Source organism: Saccostrea cucullata, unplaced genomic scaffold (assembly GCF_032062105.1).
Source record: "Saccostrea cucullata isolate Sc308-1 unplaced genomic scaffold, CSIRO_AGI_Scuc_v1 ctg1941, whole genome shotgun sequence".
Taxonomy (NCBI): Eukaryota; Metazoa; Mollusca; class Bivalvia; order Ostreida; family Ostreidae; genus Saccostrea; species Saccostrea cuccullata.
In genome coordinates, this window is record NW_026921497.1 from 1 (window position 1) to 16,467 (window position 16,467).

Below are 16,467 nucleotides of genomic sequence, written 5' to 3' on the forward strand. Positions count from 1 at the left end.
AATTAATCCTTAAAGAACTGTTTTCACACAGAAGTGTTATTTTTACATTCCTTTTAATGACATAGAAAATGAAAATAAAAACACAATGATGTTAAACTTGAAACCACAGTATGTTTTCCATGTCGGTCTGTTAGATCGGTGGTACGAGTACAGTACAGTTAAAATTTTTAATGCGTTTTAAAGAGACTTGGATACCAAGACGACCAAAAATGTTTGTTAAACATAATTATTCGGAATTTATCCATCCTTTAGATAATACTCATTGGTTAGATAACTTACATAAACCTTTGACCAAGAAAAAAGGATCAAAATGGTTTAATGTGAATTATTATATTGCATTACGAAATAAAAAAAAATTCTTTTTACAAAGTATTTGTCGTTGACTTTTTGCCTTGCAGTAGTAACATAAAGCTAAGACGATTTATCTTGAAATTCTGGCTTACATTGTAGGGAACCTTTTTTTCGCAATAAGCATTCTTTCACTGGTTATCATTTCTTTTTAAAGACGGCAAAGGTCATCTTAAGTTTATCGATCCAGTAGAACAAACGTAGATAAAGGTATATTTAAACTTTTTAAAAGAACATTTTTGAAACTACTTCCGCTTTCGATTGTCTCGACGGATGGATTTTATAGCTATTGGAACTTGACTCAGAGATCAGCTAGATTTAAAAAAAATGAAAATGAATGACTCAGAGTCTGCCCAAACGAAAGTAAGTGAAATTTGTCCTAAGTTTTGTTTTTTAGTCTGTGAGTTTATCTTAACGAACTGGACCGAAAACATCAAGATCAACTCTCTTTTGGAAAAGAAACTATTGATTCGACTATTCAGTTTTTCTCCATCATTTATTAACATAAAAAACAGCAATTGGTGTCAAAATTTATTTTCCTAAGAAAAGTACTGACTTTACGTTAGAAGTTTATAACAGCATAAAAGAAGGGGAAAGATAACGACCAGTGATCGATTTTATTAAAACTGCAAACAATTTAAATTTGTGAACAGATCATAAAAAAACAGAGGTGGGATCAGGAGCCTAGGCAGAGAAAGCATCATTTAATGGGTGGGTTTAACCACCACGAGTCCAATAATTTGATCAATTAGATTTCAATATTTCATTTATTAGTCATTTTTAATACGAGGTTAGATCAAAAAGGTTGCGAACTCTTTATTTCCATAAGTACAATTCAGAAAAGAATGATATTTGACGGACAGAGAGTCATTTAAGTAGCGTTTGTATTAGTATTATTTTATTTGTGTTTTTGACCTAACAATTTGAAAATGACACCAATATGCATGTAGATCACTTGTGACAAAAAACGGTTGCCTCAGTCGCACTCGAGAAACGATCGAATTAAAGTTAAACGTATATCTTGAAAAGTCCTTTGCAGAAGTATAATTTGTACACGGTTTATGAAAACACAAGATTTGACAGATGATTGTTAAATGAAAGAAAGAAGAAGCTTAAAACTTGTGTTTATTCTGTTGCCTAGTGAAAACGAGCTCAGTAGAGATGCGTTCTTTGTTTAGCATTTTGATATAAAAGATCACCAACTTACATTTGGAACGGATTGACTTTAAGAGTCCTGTATATCAATTTATTCAAGAAATGGTGTAGGCCTAAATTAGATGTGAATACGTACAAATTCCAATGAACTTTTGGAAAATTTGAAATGAAAAATTTGCCAAAATCAGCAACATGAAAACGTACGACATTCCAAGTCGTAAATTAACTTTAGTTACAGTGGCTGGAACGTTATTGTTGACAACTTACACGAACGATCACGTTACACGAACGATTCCGCACGATTAACGCACGATTAAACCTGTTACACGAACGATCTTTCACGTTCACGATTCTACACGTTACACGATTGTTAACGCAAACGCACGATTCCTCACTCAAAATAGTTCAAAATATTTAGGAATCAATATTTTCAAAACAAAATACTGCTTAATACTTATTTAAGATTTCAAAGAATTATCAATATTATTTCATAGACGTTGAAGATAAAAAACGGAAAATGATATTTCTGTAACTAAAATATATGCAAGACTTAATATTTTAGATTAAAAATAATTATTTCTAAGGTAATTCTCCGATAAAAAAAAACGGATTTTGTTCGTTCGATTAGACGATGTACATGTATGTGGGTCGTATAATTTGATTGAATTGGATATCATGATATGCAGAAAGGGGGATGCGATTGAACAAAAATGGCAGCATGGAATGACTTAAATCATAATTACAAATCTTATCCTTATGTTTCCAATGATTCAATGTCTGATAAACTTGCCAATTATTCAACTTTTTCATTTGCAGAAATTTAAAATTAATTAATTTCATATAGGCTCAAGAGATAAACACAGATAATCAAAACTCCCGAAAATCATGCCGTGTCCATGTATAATTGTCGACTAACTAGTTATGTAAGCATTGAGAAATGTTTATTTCTTTGTTTAAAAAAATACATTTATTTTCAATGAATTGATTTCAAGATTATCTTGACCACAATAAAAAGTAAAAAATAATTAAAATCAGATTTTTCAAAAAGGCGTTAAAGATCTAAGTACGGATTATCACAATATTGATCGCGCTATTTGACGAGAACTTAATATTGTACGACTTACTTTATTGCTTGTTTATGGGCGATAATTAGTTCGTTCTGCATTCTATTATGTAAATTGCGCTATTTCATTTTATTTGGATTTTAATTAATAAATTAAGAAAAACAAACATGGGAAATGCTTATTTTACAAATAACATTCCGATAAAAACTTACAAAACGAAATTTACACGATTCTAAACGCACGATCTCGCACGATTAAAAACGCACACGATTGAGTCTGATACACGAACGATCTTGCACGTTACACGAACGATCACTCACGATACACGAACGATTCTACACGATTGGTTTGTCAACAATAACGTTCCAGCCACTGTAACTTGTCATTGATCATTTTCAAAATTATTTTTAAAATATTCTAATTGTACACGTAAGTACTCTAGGTGACTTGTGAAGACCAGCTAGGTATTCCAACAATCAATCCATGGGTACCAACTGTGCCCGTTCCTGGCAGACCAAATTTTTTCTACATATAAAGCAGACTTTGTTCAAAATATTTTACATGAAACGAAGAAAACACATGCTGCGGCCTTCCACTCGACATTTATATATATCGACGACGTATAATTGTCTACTACAAATTATAGTTATTTTCATTCTTCTGTCGACAAGACATATCCCAGTAAGTTAGGAAGATATATATCGTACATTATATGCAACACAGAGTCTGATGCATCTGTTTCATGTTCGAATCTTTTACTTAAAAAAGACTTCAATAGTAAGCTTTATGATAAAAGTTATGATTTTAACTTTTTAGCTCTACTGGTCAGAGACCAGAAGAGCTTATGCGATAGTAAAGCGTCCGGCGTCCGTCCGTCTAGCTGTCTGTCTGTAAGTAAACAATTTTTCAAAATGCTACTCTTCCTACAGTTTTGGTCTGATTTCAATATAACTTGGCACACGAGTAGACTACACTAAGATACATAATTCTGTTTATCGGTTTTTGATTTCAATGATGGTTCTAAAAATATAATTTCTGTGAAATTGCACATACAGTTTTGGTATGATCTCAATATAACTTGGCATACAAGTAGACTACACTAAGATACAGAATTCTAGTTATCGGTTTTTGATTTCGAAAAACGGTGTTGCCGTGGTTACTAAAAATAGAAATTTTTTATGAAATTGCTTCAAAATGCTACTCCTCCTACAGTTTAGGTCTGATTTAAATATAACTTGGCACACAAGTAGACTACGCTAAGATACATAATTCTGTTTATCGGTTTTTGATTTCGATGAATGGTGTTGCTGTGGTTACTAAAAATAGAAATTTCTGTGAAATTGTTTCAAAATCTACTCCCCCTACAGTTTTCGTCTGATTTCAATATAACTTGGCACACAAGTAGACTACACTAAGATACACAATTCTATTTATCGGTTTTCGATTTTTATGAACAATGTTGCCATCGTTACTCAACATAGAATTTTCTTTGAAATACTTTCAAAATACTACCCCTTCTACCGTTTTGGTCTGATTTCAATATAATTTTTCACAGAAGTAGACTAAACTAAGATTCGTAATTCTATTAATTTTTTTTTGATTTTGATGAATATTATTGCCTTGGTTACTAAAGATAGTAATTTCTGTAAAATACTATCAAAATGTTTCCCCAAATACAGTTTTAGTCTGATTATAATATAATGTTGCATGCAAGTAGATTACACTAATAACATAAAGAGACTTAATCAAGGATCATTATTCTATTTTTTGCTGTTGAAAAGTTTCAATTCCCAACTGCCACTTTTCTCTTCCTTTGCTATAAGTAAAATCCAGTAGAGCTTCAGTCTCGGCAGAGACTTCTGGTTAATTGTCAACTTCACTTACTCATGCAGCAGTATACGCTTATCACCTGCGTACAGAGTTTATACATCTCAGTTGATTCGATACCACAGAGCATGTTCTACAGTGTATTTACATGTAAGAGCAATTTCTAAAACGAGGAAACTTATTGTCAACCAAAATGATGAAGAAGCATTATATACCCCTTTAGTCGTACAATGATTTTATTTTAAAGTTATTTTCCAATTTTTGACAAGGAGCACACGATTTTTTTTTTTAAATCTTGCTGTATTTTTACTCCTCCATGACACCTAATCAAGCCTCTGATGACTTAGAGGTCCGTGTTTGTTCTGTTTGGACGTTTGAGTTTGAATACACTTCGTTATCTTCAGATATTTCATTGTATATTTTAACCATAATATACTAGTAATTATGTAATATACAACTGTTTTAATATAAAAGAACATTAATACATTCAAAATTCAAAAGACACAAATATCAATAACAAATCAACAATGTGCAAAAAAAGTTCATTGTTTTGTAACAAGTTGCTAATCAGTTAAAGGAAAACATTTGCCAAAATTTGGCCTTTTTTGACAAATGAACTTTTTTATATAAAAAATCAGCTTACATGGTAAGCTCGTATAAAGCAAAAACCTGACACATTTTTCGTAAAAGATAAAAGTTTTAAAATCTTTTTTAAAAAGTCTTTGTTTAGTTTCGTATTCAAATAAAATTTAAATTATTTACTTCTATAATAGTAACTTCATTTTTAGATATGATATCAAAAGCTGTCAACCATCATTTGGCAAAGAAAAATTTCAAACATTTTAGTTTTAAAGGGGATCAATATAGTCTAAAATGGCCACAACCACCCAGGCCTCTAAAAATCTGTGTTGAGTTATCTGATCAGTTAGAAATTCATTTTTAAAGCCGTTTTGCTTTGTATTACTAGTACATATATTTTTCATATTACGTAACAGGTTACAGTAGGTTTATTTAAATAAAAATATTGCAATATTTTTAAAATCAAGCCCAAAGTCAGATGTTTGTTTTTAGATTGGAATTAAGAATTTGTTATGATATTCCCTAAATTCTTTTTTAACTTTGAATTATACTTTCAGAGTCGAATATATCGTATGTTATGTACTGGTTTAGTTTGGTTTGGTATTTGCTAGAATTTGGATCAAGTTTTCGCAAAGAAATTAAGAAGCAAACAAACATGCATTTCATCCTCAACGCCATTTTCTCTTGATGATATCCAAATTTCTTCAAAAGATAAAGAGTACAGAAAACCTAGAACACAATGAATATTTTCAGTGCATACGTGTAATAATGATATGCGCAGCTGTATGCGCATGCAGTAAATTTTTTGTATAATTTTCCATTTCCTCTGCTCGTGCCATTTCGATTTTAAGTTTTAGCATTTTTATACCTCTTTATCGTGTAAAAAATCGGATTCGTGTATTTTTCGTCATGTTTGTGTTAAAATCTTTCAAACAATGTGCAACTTCAGCCGATGCATGCATTTTTGTTTTAATCGTGTATATTTTATTTGTATATTCTTTTTAGGAGAAGCCTGAGAAAACGTGTTTATCACGTTTGTTATTCGCAACAGTTACTGTTGTGACGGTTGCGGCGTTAGTTTGTCTTATCATTGGATTTGGAGAGTCTTCATGGATTACAGTGGATAGGGGAAATTATACTGAGCATATCGGAATATGGAAAATCTGTACCGGGAACCCTTCTGAATGTTATAGTGCCCCAAGCAGTGGTAAGTATTAGAGTTACTCCATTTTCTTTATTATGCATGTTTATGTAATGCGATGTGATTTAAGGGGGATGTCCGGCCACCTTAAGTGCAATCAGTACAAAATGTAAACATTTCTTGAAATGGCTAAAATACCCTATAATTTGATAAAATTTCAAGTCCTTTGGATAAAGATATAAATATGCATAACTGAGTGCATGTTTTGTATAAATAATTTATACTTTTGCAGAAAAATGCCTTTGATATGTTCTCTAGAAATGCGCAGCTACTCAATTCAACAGAGCCTTAAAACATAAAAAAATGCAGTGTGCATTCATGTTTTCTCTACAACCATTTGTTGAGAAAATGTCTAAATTTAGCGATTTTAAATGGTTATTTCGAGTTCAAAACAAGGTACTGTTGTCTTCAGAATGAGTGTAAAGAACCATATGAAAGTAGTTCATGGACAGCAGGGCGTGATCTATTTTTTTTAGCCTAGATTCTTTTTCAGACCATTTCTAATTATGAAGGCACAGAATGGTCTAAAATGAAAAAAAAAACCTTTAAACAACAGGAAAAGTAAAAATTACACAACCACTAAATTAATTTTATTTTAAAAAATGGAAAGGAATTAGAGTTAATTTTTTAAAAAATATATAGTTTATTAACAAATTACAAAGGGAAGTTCTGTAATATAGTGATTTAAAGTAATTAAAGCGGCAATACGGCTGCAAATCGACTATGCTTTTTCATTCAGATTTACCCAATATATATCATTCAGGAATAAGGTAAAAAGTAAAGTAAGCGTTTTGAGAAAAATGAATATTCTCTACTCATACAAAATTAACGTAATTAGAATCTGCCGGAAAATCAAGGGTCGTACAACTTAGATCTGTTTACTTGTACCACGTGAATTCTAAAATGGCACGTGCATACATTGTAGAGTTTACAATTATAATGGAATATTATAGGTAAAAGCAATTCTCAGAATAAAAATATCTTTACTCTCCGGTAAATTAATAATAGTTAAAACATTTTAGTCAGCATTCAGACGAATTTAACACGACTAGAAACAAATTTGACGTTTTGTGTATTGGGGTGCAGGAAAGGAAAATCCACCAAATTATACGTCATCGTGGCAAAATGTCAAACAAAATATATTTCTGCAGTTCCAGTACAATTTGCAGTTCAAATGGCAATGATTTTTATATGTCATAAGTGCAATTTTATGTTGAGTTTACACTGAATTTTTTTTGAAAGCCATGGAGATACGAGAAATGAGAGCATGTATCAACAAACCAGTAACAGAACCATCGCAAGCCCCACGTGAATGTTTCCAAGATCCCGTTTCTTCTTCATCCAATGATAAATTTAATATCCCGACTTAATTTTTGTCAGGAAAGTTGCTTTAATTTTAATTTCAAGCCCTATTTTTATGTCACCTGAGTAAACTCGTGTGACCTATTGCTGTCTCTTTTCGTCCGTAGTCATGCGTTAATATTTCAGCATTTTAAGCTTCTTCTCTGAAATCACTGAACCAGTTTCACCAAAATTTGGCATATCGCATCTATGGGTAAAGGGGAACAAAAATTGTGAAATTCATGGTCCCTGCCCCCTGGGTCCTGAGGGGTGGAGCAAAAACCAGTAAAATTAGTGCAATCTTTAAAATCTTCTTCTTTACTCCTGGACATCAAGCAGTTAAACTGTTGGTATGATTGTAATCAACATCGAGTCCTCTACCAAAATTGTGAAATTCATGGCCCCAGGGTCAGGGGTTCAAGTGCTAGGGCGGGGCTAAACAGGTTATATAGTGAAATGAATTATTTCTTTGAAATTCTTCTTTTCTGTTAATGGTCATTAGATAAACTAACCAAGTTCATAGGTAAGTTGAAAATGACCGCCTTTTCCAAATTATAAATTTCATGGCCCCAGGGTCGGGGATTCTAGTGCTAGGGCAGGGCTATATAGATTATTTAGTGAAAATGCATAAATTCTTTGAAATTCTTCTTTTCTGTTTGTGGGCATTTAAAATAAACTAACCAAGTGCATAGTTATGTTGAATAAGACTTCCTCTTCTCAAATTGTGAATTTAATGGCCCTAGGGTCAGGGGTTCTAGTGATAGGGTGGGGCTATATATATTATATAGTGAAAATGCAAAATTTCTTTGAAATTCTTTTTCTCTGTTCATGGGCATTAAATAAACTAACCAAGTGCATTGCTATGTTGAATAAGGCTGCCTCTTCCACAATTATGAATTTTATGGCCCCAGGGGTCAGGGGCTCTAGTGCTAAGGGGGGGGGGGCTATATAGATTATATAGTAAAAAATGAATTATTTCTTTGAAAATCTTCTTCTATGCTCCCGAGTATTAAATAAACTAACCAGGTACATAGTTATGTTGAATAAGGCTACCTCTTCCAAAATTGTGAATTTCATTGCCCCTGGGTTGGGGGTTCTGGTGTTAGAGCTGGGCTTTATTGAATATATAGTGAAAATGCATAAATTCTTTAAAACTCTTCTTTTCTGCACCTCCTGAGTATTTAACCAATGAACTATGTACATAGTAATGAGGAGTAAGGATGCTTCTTTAAGATTTTTGAATTTCAGGGTCCCTTGGTTAGAGATTCTTGTATTCGGAGGGTGGGGGGCTCTAATGTTTATATAGTGAATTGAAAATGCTTGATTTCTTTGAAAATCTTGTCATTAATGATTTTGTTATTGGGTATAATGCCAATGATCTTAGTAAATATTTATGAAAAAACCTGCTTCTTCCAAAAATGGTTAATTCCCTGTCCCCTGGGACAGAGGAACTTTTTTTTGGGGGGGGGGGGGGGTTAGCATAGTCTGAAATAGTTTTATGCTTTGAAGTCTGCACTTTGGTATTAATTAATTTAATCAACAGCATGATGAAATAAAATTTTAAAATATTTCCAAAATTTTGAAAGATGTGGCCCCAGGGTCAGTGGTTCCTGTTGGATGGGGAGCTCAACTGTGGATCCGCCCTAACAGAAGAAGCCCTGACCCAGGTGCGCTGAAATTCACTAAAAGTGGAAATGCATTTTCTCTTTGTTGCTCTTATCTACCTCTGAGTTCTAAGTAACCAAAATAAGCATGCTCAGTGTATAAATTTGATCAGCAATGGTGCCTCTTGCAAAGTTGTGAATTTTATGGCCTCTAGTTTAAAACATGAATCAAATTCAATTGTTGGAAAGTTGTGGCAAGATACTCAGGTGACCTATATGGCCCATTGGCCTCTTTTTGGTTTTGTTTCTCGTTTTGGTCTACTTTGTCAATCTAACAGGCCTACCGGGCTTTCCTCTCCTACTATGCTGTTTTGTTCATGAAAACTATACGCATGCGTGTATAGCATGGGATGTGGAACCTCAAACACGGTGCGATGTATATATTTATGTACCATAAATAATTATCGAAATGAAATAATCAGAATTATTTACTTATAAAATTTGTTATTTTCTGAAAGTGTATACATTTATGAGTATGAAACAAATTCCAAATCCTATAGGAAAATTTTAACAAGTCTGTTTTTGAAGAGAAGCGTCGTATTGCCACTTTAATAATAATTTAATTTATTGAACAGTTAAATAATTTAGTGAACATGTTATTAAAAAAAACCTTCTATGGTTTGATTCCAGGCAATGAAAAATGTGCAATATCAAAATTAAAATTAACGAATGAACTTTTCTCCACTGGTAATTAAACGAATGTGGTATTTTTAGATTTTTTTTAAGTCTGACATGGATAACTTAATTTAACTACCAGATTTGTAATTATCAGCAATGACTCACACAGAAAATTAGACACTTAAAATCGATGTGAATGCCCTTGTTTTGGTACATATATATTTTATCATATAAACATTTTCATCTAGCTAGCTCTATTTCAAAATGTACGAAATCATTGAGAGTAATTTAGAGATTCAATGAATTCCAAAAAATTTTTTTTACTTTGTTTATTTTGCCCAATTTTAAAATTACAATTTCACAGAGTAAAGAAAAAATCAATAGTTATATACTTGAGCAATATAATGACAGTAGATGTTCCATCATATACTTAGTAATGCAAGATGAACATATCTTGTAAAACCCTGGATTTTCGGGGGGGGGGGTAATCCTCCCACATTTTTGTTGTTGCACAGATTGACATAGTATAGGCATTGAAAGTATTAGGGTTTACCCTCTTGTTGGATTAGGATTTAATTATTTCCAACGTCTTTGTCAATAGGCAAAAGGCCCCTTCTTTGAGTCCCCAAACCAGCTTTATAGTTCTTCAGTATGCACATTGAATACTGCATTGATTTGATTTGCATAAATTTGACAGTGCTTCCTTTTGTAAGTAGTCTATAAATTTCAATTCAAATTGTAAACCCCTTATTATTCTCTAATCAAGACCCATCCCCCTAAAAAAAGAACCTACAATGTACAATTCACACGAGGATACACTCACTACATTTATATAAATGTAGACATCTTTGCCATGCAGATATGGTAAAAGTTTTTCCCTCTAAATTCCAAAATCTAAGATCTCATTATACTGATAGAGAGAAATTTTATTACATCATTTTTTATCAGTTCTGACATTCATGTATGAGCTATTACGATAAAAACAAGATGTGTTTGTGAAGGCCAAGGTTAATTTTTTTCATAAGCACGGAAACCTTCAAGGTCAAGGTCATTGTTATCCAATGAAAGGTCTTGCCACAAAAAATACATAGGTGAAGTAGCTCTAGCCCTTACTGTTCAGAAGTTATGGCCAAGGTTAAGATTTTAAAAAGTAGGTCAAACTCCAAGGTCAAAGGATCAAAGTCTAGCTATCAAATGAAAGTCTTTGTCACAAGGATTAAATATAAAAAGTATGAAAGCAATAGCCCTAACACTTTAAAAGGAAAAGTCAAGGTTTTCTTTTAAAAGTAGGTCAGACTCTAAGGTCAAGGTTCTTGGTATCCAATGAAGAGTCTTCTCAGAAGGATTACATAAGGAAAGTAGGAGATCACTAGCCCTTAGCGTTCAAAAGTTATGGCCAAGGTTAAAGTTTTTGTACAAAATCTCCAAGGTCAAGGTAATTGGTATTCAATGAAAGGTCTTGCCACATTGAATACTTATGTTAAGTATGGAAGCCCTAACTCTAACCGTTCAGAAATTATGTTCAAGGTTATTTTTTTTTAAAAGTAGGTCAAACACCAAGGTCAAAGGGTAAACGTTTTGCTATCAAATGAAAGTCTTTGTCACAAGGATTAAATATGAAAAAATTAAAAGCACAAGCCTAACGGCCCTAACCCTTTAAAAGTTATGGTCAATGTTTGTTTTTTAAAAGTAGGTCAAACTGTAAGTTCAAGGTTGGTATGCAATGAAGGGTCTTTTCACAAGGATTACATATGTAAAGTATGAAAGCCCTATCCCTTACCGTTCAAAAAAGATGGTCAAGGTTAAAGTTTCTTCACAAGTATGGAAATCTCCAAGGTCAAGGTGAAAAGGTCAAAATTGTTGGTATCCAATGAAAGATCTTTCCACAAAAAATACATATGTGAAAATATGAAAGCCCTAGTGGATACCACCAAATTCAACCTTTTGACCTTGGCGTTTGAACCACTTTTTTTACAAAAATTCCAAACTTTTACTTTGGCCATAACTTTTGAATGGTAGATACGAGGGCTTTCATATTTTCACATATGTATTGTTTGTGGCAAGACCTTTCATTGGATACCAATAATCTTGTCCTTTTCACCTTGGAGATTTCCATACTTATGAAAAAAAACTTTAATCCTGGCCATTTCTTTTGAACGGTTAGAGCTAGGGCTTCCCTACTTCATATATGTAATCCTTGTGAGGAGACCTTTCATTGAATACCAATAATTTTGACCTTGACCATGGAGATTCCCGTACATATGAAAAAAACTTTAACCTTGTCCTAACTTTTAAACAGTTAGGGCTACATGGATTTCATTCTTCACATTTGTAATCCTTGTGAGGAGACCTTTTATTAAATACCAACAACTTTGACCTTTGAGTTTATTTGAAATCAATTTGAAATCACAAGATTTCACCAAAGTTAACAGCTTTGCTTGATTTGAGAAAAAATACCCGCTTCTTAACATGGAAAGCATTCGAATACACGTAGATAAGAAATAATCATTTTGCGCTTTAGAGTCATTTTTATGTGAAGGACTCCAAAGTGCGATGGGACTCCAAAGTCCGATGGTCACGCCAAAGTGCGATGGTCTGCGCCAAACCCTGATGGTGCTGAAAACGATTAACGTTTATGACGTCATAGTAATGCTGTGCCAAAATTGCGATACCGCTCCAGCGTCGAGGACAGATTATTTAAAATAATATTAAATGCAAATATTAACCCTCAATTTTTGGATAAAGGTGCGAGACTAAGCCCAATCAGTCGAAAAATGCGTAGCACTCAGTAACTACATGCATAAACCTAAATATCTTGGTTCGTGCTGAACTAATCCAAATCAGTGGAGGACTGGACTAACCCTAGAATTGTTTTGGGTGGGTTCGAAGAAACGCATAATCAATCCAATATTGTTCAAGGACTAACCCTTATCAGTCGAATCAGACCATCACACTTTAGTGCAGCGTGTCTCATAAGAAACGAGCCATCGGACTTTGGCGTCCGTAAAGACAGCGAGCCATAGGAGTTTGGCGCAGAGCACCGAGGTTTGGCGAGACCATCAGACTTTGGCGTCACCATCGGACCTTGAGTCTTACATATGTACAGAAAATACAGGTTACAATGCGTGGAAAATACAAAAGTTACATGATCAGCACTGTTTCTGTGTCTAACTGTGATATGCAAGACAAAGAACTTTCAAAAGAATGGATACAAAGAGAACTGCATTTGATGAGAAACTTAAAAAAAAACTATTGGGAACTATAAACTATCATCGATGAGGATATCAAAATCCTATCAATTTATATCTGAATATTTTTTTAAAAGTTAGTTAAGAACAGATGATACAATCATTTATATTCTTTGGAGGGATTTAATATCATGTCACAATTTTAGAAAACTAAAATTAAGCCATAAATTATTCTAAAAGTATATGTTTTTGCCTCGTTACACATATTCGCATTGAAAAAATGTGACGTTAATTAGTGCGAAAACCCATTTGAGTAAAAATGTGCGTGATATCGAGAGTGTATGTTTTTAATTTATTTTTGGAAAATCTAGATTGGATGAGAGCTGTTCAGTCATTCGCAGTTATTGGATTTGTACTGCTTTTCTTCTGTTTCATCGTTTCTATTGTACTTCAATGTCCCTGTGAAATCCATAAGCGATGGGCCCCAATTCTAATCGCTGTTTTCGGAGGTATGTAAAATTTCATAAAATTTTTCAAAACATTATCGTAAAGATGGGGAACAATGCGTGCAGAATGTCTATAGCTTCTGATATTAAGAAATCATATTCAATTTGTGAATTGAGTGATTAAATTTAATTCTCATTATTAACATTATGAAATCATGTAAAACAAATTTTTTTGAAAGAAAAAAATCTTGGAAAAAATTATTTTGTTATAAGAATATAAGATGGAATTTGTGGGATTCGAATTCTAGCAATAAATATCAGAATTATCATATCGCTTTTAGACAAACGAGTTAACCACTATGCTACATGACTTGTGATGAATTTGGGCATTTATATCGTGTTTGTAATATGACCTCTGACTTAAAGTATTTCTGATAAAGATGCGAATGTTTTGTCATAAATCTGTAATTTTAAGGTACAATGGGTCTTGCTCCATGGTTTTTATAAACCAAAAATGTAAATTTTATTGCAAACTTTCAGGATTATCTTTCAAAACAAAAATGGAGCAATCTCATGTATCTCTTTTAGGATTTTTGTTAATTTGAGAGATTTTACATTAAGTATATTTTAAGATAAGACGAAATAACACTCAAATTTGGATATAATTTAGATTTTATTTTTCAATCATGTCTGTCGCACTATATGCAATTCGTCCGCCTTATCCACATCTTTAAAATAAAGTAATACAGGTTCCCAATTAAAAGCATCGAAATCCAGAGAAACCTTTAGATCTTTTAAAAGATTTGTATAATTATTTTAATTTACAATTGTAAAAAATACATACATTTAATAACTATGAATATTTGTTTCCCAAAAAATCTTTTGCAGCTTTTATGTTTTAATTTTCAATGTTGTTCTTGAATTATTTTGCAAGTATAAGTTAACAGTTATCTTTGAAATAAAACTTTCGATAAAATTCGAGAAAATGGCACAACTGCAAGCGCTACCTCAATTAACCGTGACAAAGTTTTTATGCCTCCTTAAACGAAGTTTCGGGGGCATATAATTTTTGTCGTGTCCGTCTGTCTGTTTGTCTCTCTGTCTGTCTCTCTGTTTGTCCGCAAAAACTTTAACCTTTCATATAACTTTTGATTTAGTGGAGCTATGACATTCATATATCACGTGTATTCCTTGTGACAAGACCTTTCTTTGGGTACCAACAAATTTGACCTTTTGACCTTGACCTTGGAGTTTGACCCACTTTAACACAAAAATTTTGAACTTTTACTTTGACCATATCTTTTGAACAATAGACACCAGGACATTTATATTTCATGTATATATTCTTTGTGGTAAGTCCTTTCATTGGATACCAACATCCTTAACCTTTTGACCTTGACCTTGGAGATTTCCGTACCTATAAAAAAACTTTAACCTTGGCTATAACTTTTGAACAATAAGTACTACGGCTTTCAAACTTCACTTATATAATTCTAATGAAAAGATCTATTATTGGATACCAAGAACCTTGACCATTTGACCTTGACCTTGGAGTTTGACCTACTTTAAAAATACAACATTGACCATAATTTTTGAAGGGTTCAGGCTAGGGCATTCATACTTTGCAAATTTAATCCTTGTGGCAAGACCTTTCATTTGATATCAAGAACTTTGACCCTTTGACCTTGGAGTTAGACCCACTTTTTACAAACATTAACCTTGACCATAACTTTTGAACAGTAGGGCCTAGAGCTTTCATATTTCACATGTGTAATCTTTGTGACAAGACCTTTTATTGGATATTAAGAATCTTGACCCTTTGACTTTGACCTTGGAGGTTGACTTACTTTTTACAAACTTTAACCTTGACCATAACTTTTGAACAGTAGGGGCTAGAGCTTTCTTATTTCACATGTGTAATCCTTGTGACAAGACCTTTCATTGGATATCAAGAATCTTGACCCTTTGACCTTGACCTTGAAGTTTCACTTACTTTTTACAAACTTTAACCTTGACCATAACTTTTAAACAGTAAGGGCCAGCGCTTTCATACTTTCCATACGTAATCTTTGCGACAAAGCCTTTCTTTTCAACCCAACAACCTTGACCCTTTGACCTTGAAACAGAGTTTGACCTATATTTTAAAATGTAAACCTTGGTCATAACCCTGGAAAAGGTGTAGCTAGCTTTTTATATTTCGCATTTCTTGTGAAAAGGCATTACTTTGGTACCAGCATATTTAATCTACATTTGAGAAAGCTTAACCTTTGCTATGTTGCCATACGGGGGCATCAGTGTTTCACAAAAACATCTTGTTATTTTATATATATTATATGTAATCACATTTCTTTCCAGTGATCTCCCTCCTCTTGTGTATTGCAATATTTTCAAGTAAAAAGGATGAGATAATAAAAGGGTCACCACCTCAAAGGTTCAGCTATAGTTTTGGACTATGTATTACCGCAATGATTCTAGCAATTATTGTAGTAATTTGCCTTATTGTCGAATATATCTTTACTGGTACAAATCAAAAAGGGAAGGGATAAAAACTTTATTTTATCAAATTTTCAGAGTTATTTTTTTTTATTTCAAAGAATGTTGATGTGTTCCTGTAAATAAATTAGTAAAATACATGTTTACAGAAACTAGGCAAAGATACGATAACCTTTTTATTGCTGTGAAGAATTAAATTCCATTAAATCTCCAAGTTCATTTTGTTATTTGCATGTACATTTAAAAATCATATTTAATGTATTTGTTTTGTTTACTTTTTGTGTTTACCTGTAACTCTCCATTCTGTTTGTTTTAACTTATCCATTCTTTTTGAAAAAACTGTCCATTCTTTAAAAGAATGGACAGTTTTCCAAAAAGAATGGACTCCTACAGGTGACTTAATGGATTGTTAGGGGAGTTAGCTCAACATTATGCTAGAGAATGGACAACACAAACAAAAGGTTTACGTCACAATCATGTTTTAAAATCCGCGAAGCGGATTATAAAAAAGCGTAAACTGACCCAAACCATATTATACTCGAT

General features: G+C 32.7%; 1 protein-coding gene across 1 annotated transcript; it reads left to right on the forward strand.

Annotated features, from left to right (window-relative positions):
• The first annotated feature begins 608 nt into the window (after positions 1-608).
• LOC134260148 (uncharacterized) lies at positions 609-15,977 on the forward strand. Its single transcript, XM_062742735.1, has 4 exons — positions 609-711; positions 5,979-6,180; positions 13,357-13,494; positions 15,787-15,977. Exons 1-4 carry the CDS (start codon positions 676-678, stop codon positions 15,975-15,977), a joined length of 567 nt encoding a protein of 188 aa, XP_062598719.1. The 5' UTR covers positions 609-675.
• Positions 15,978-16,467: the final 490 nt, after the last annotated feature.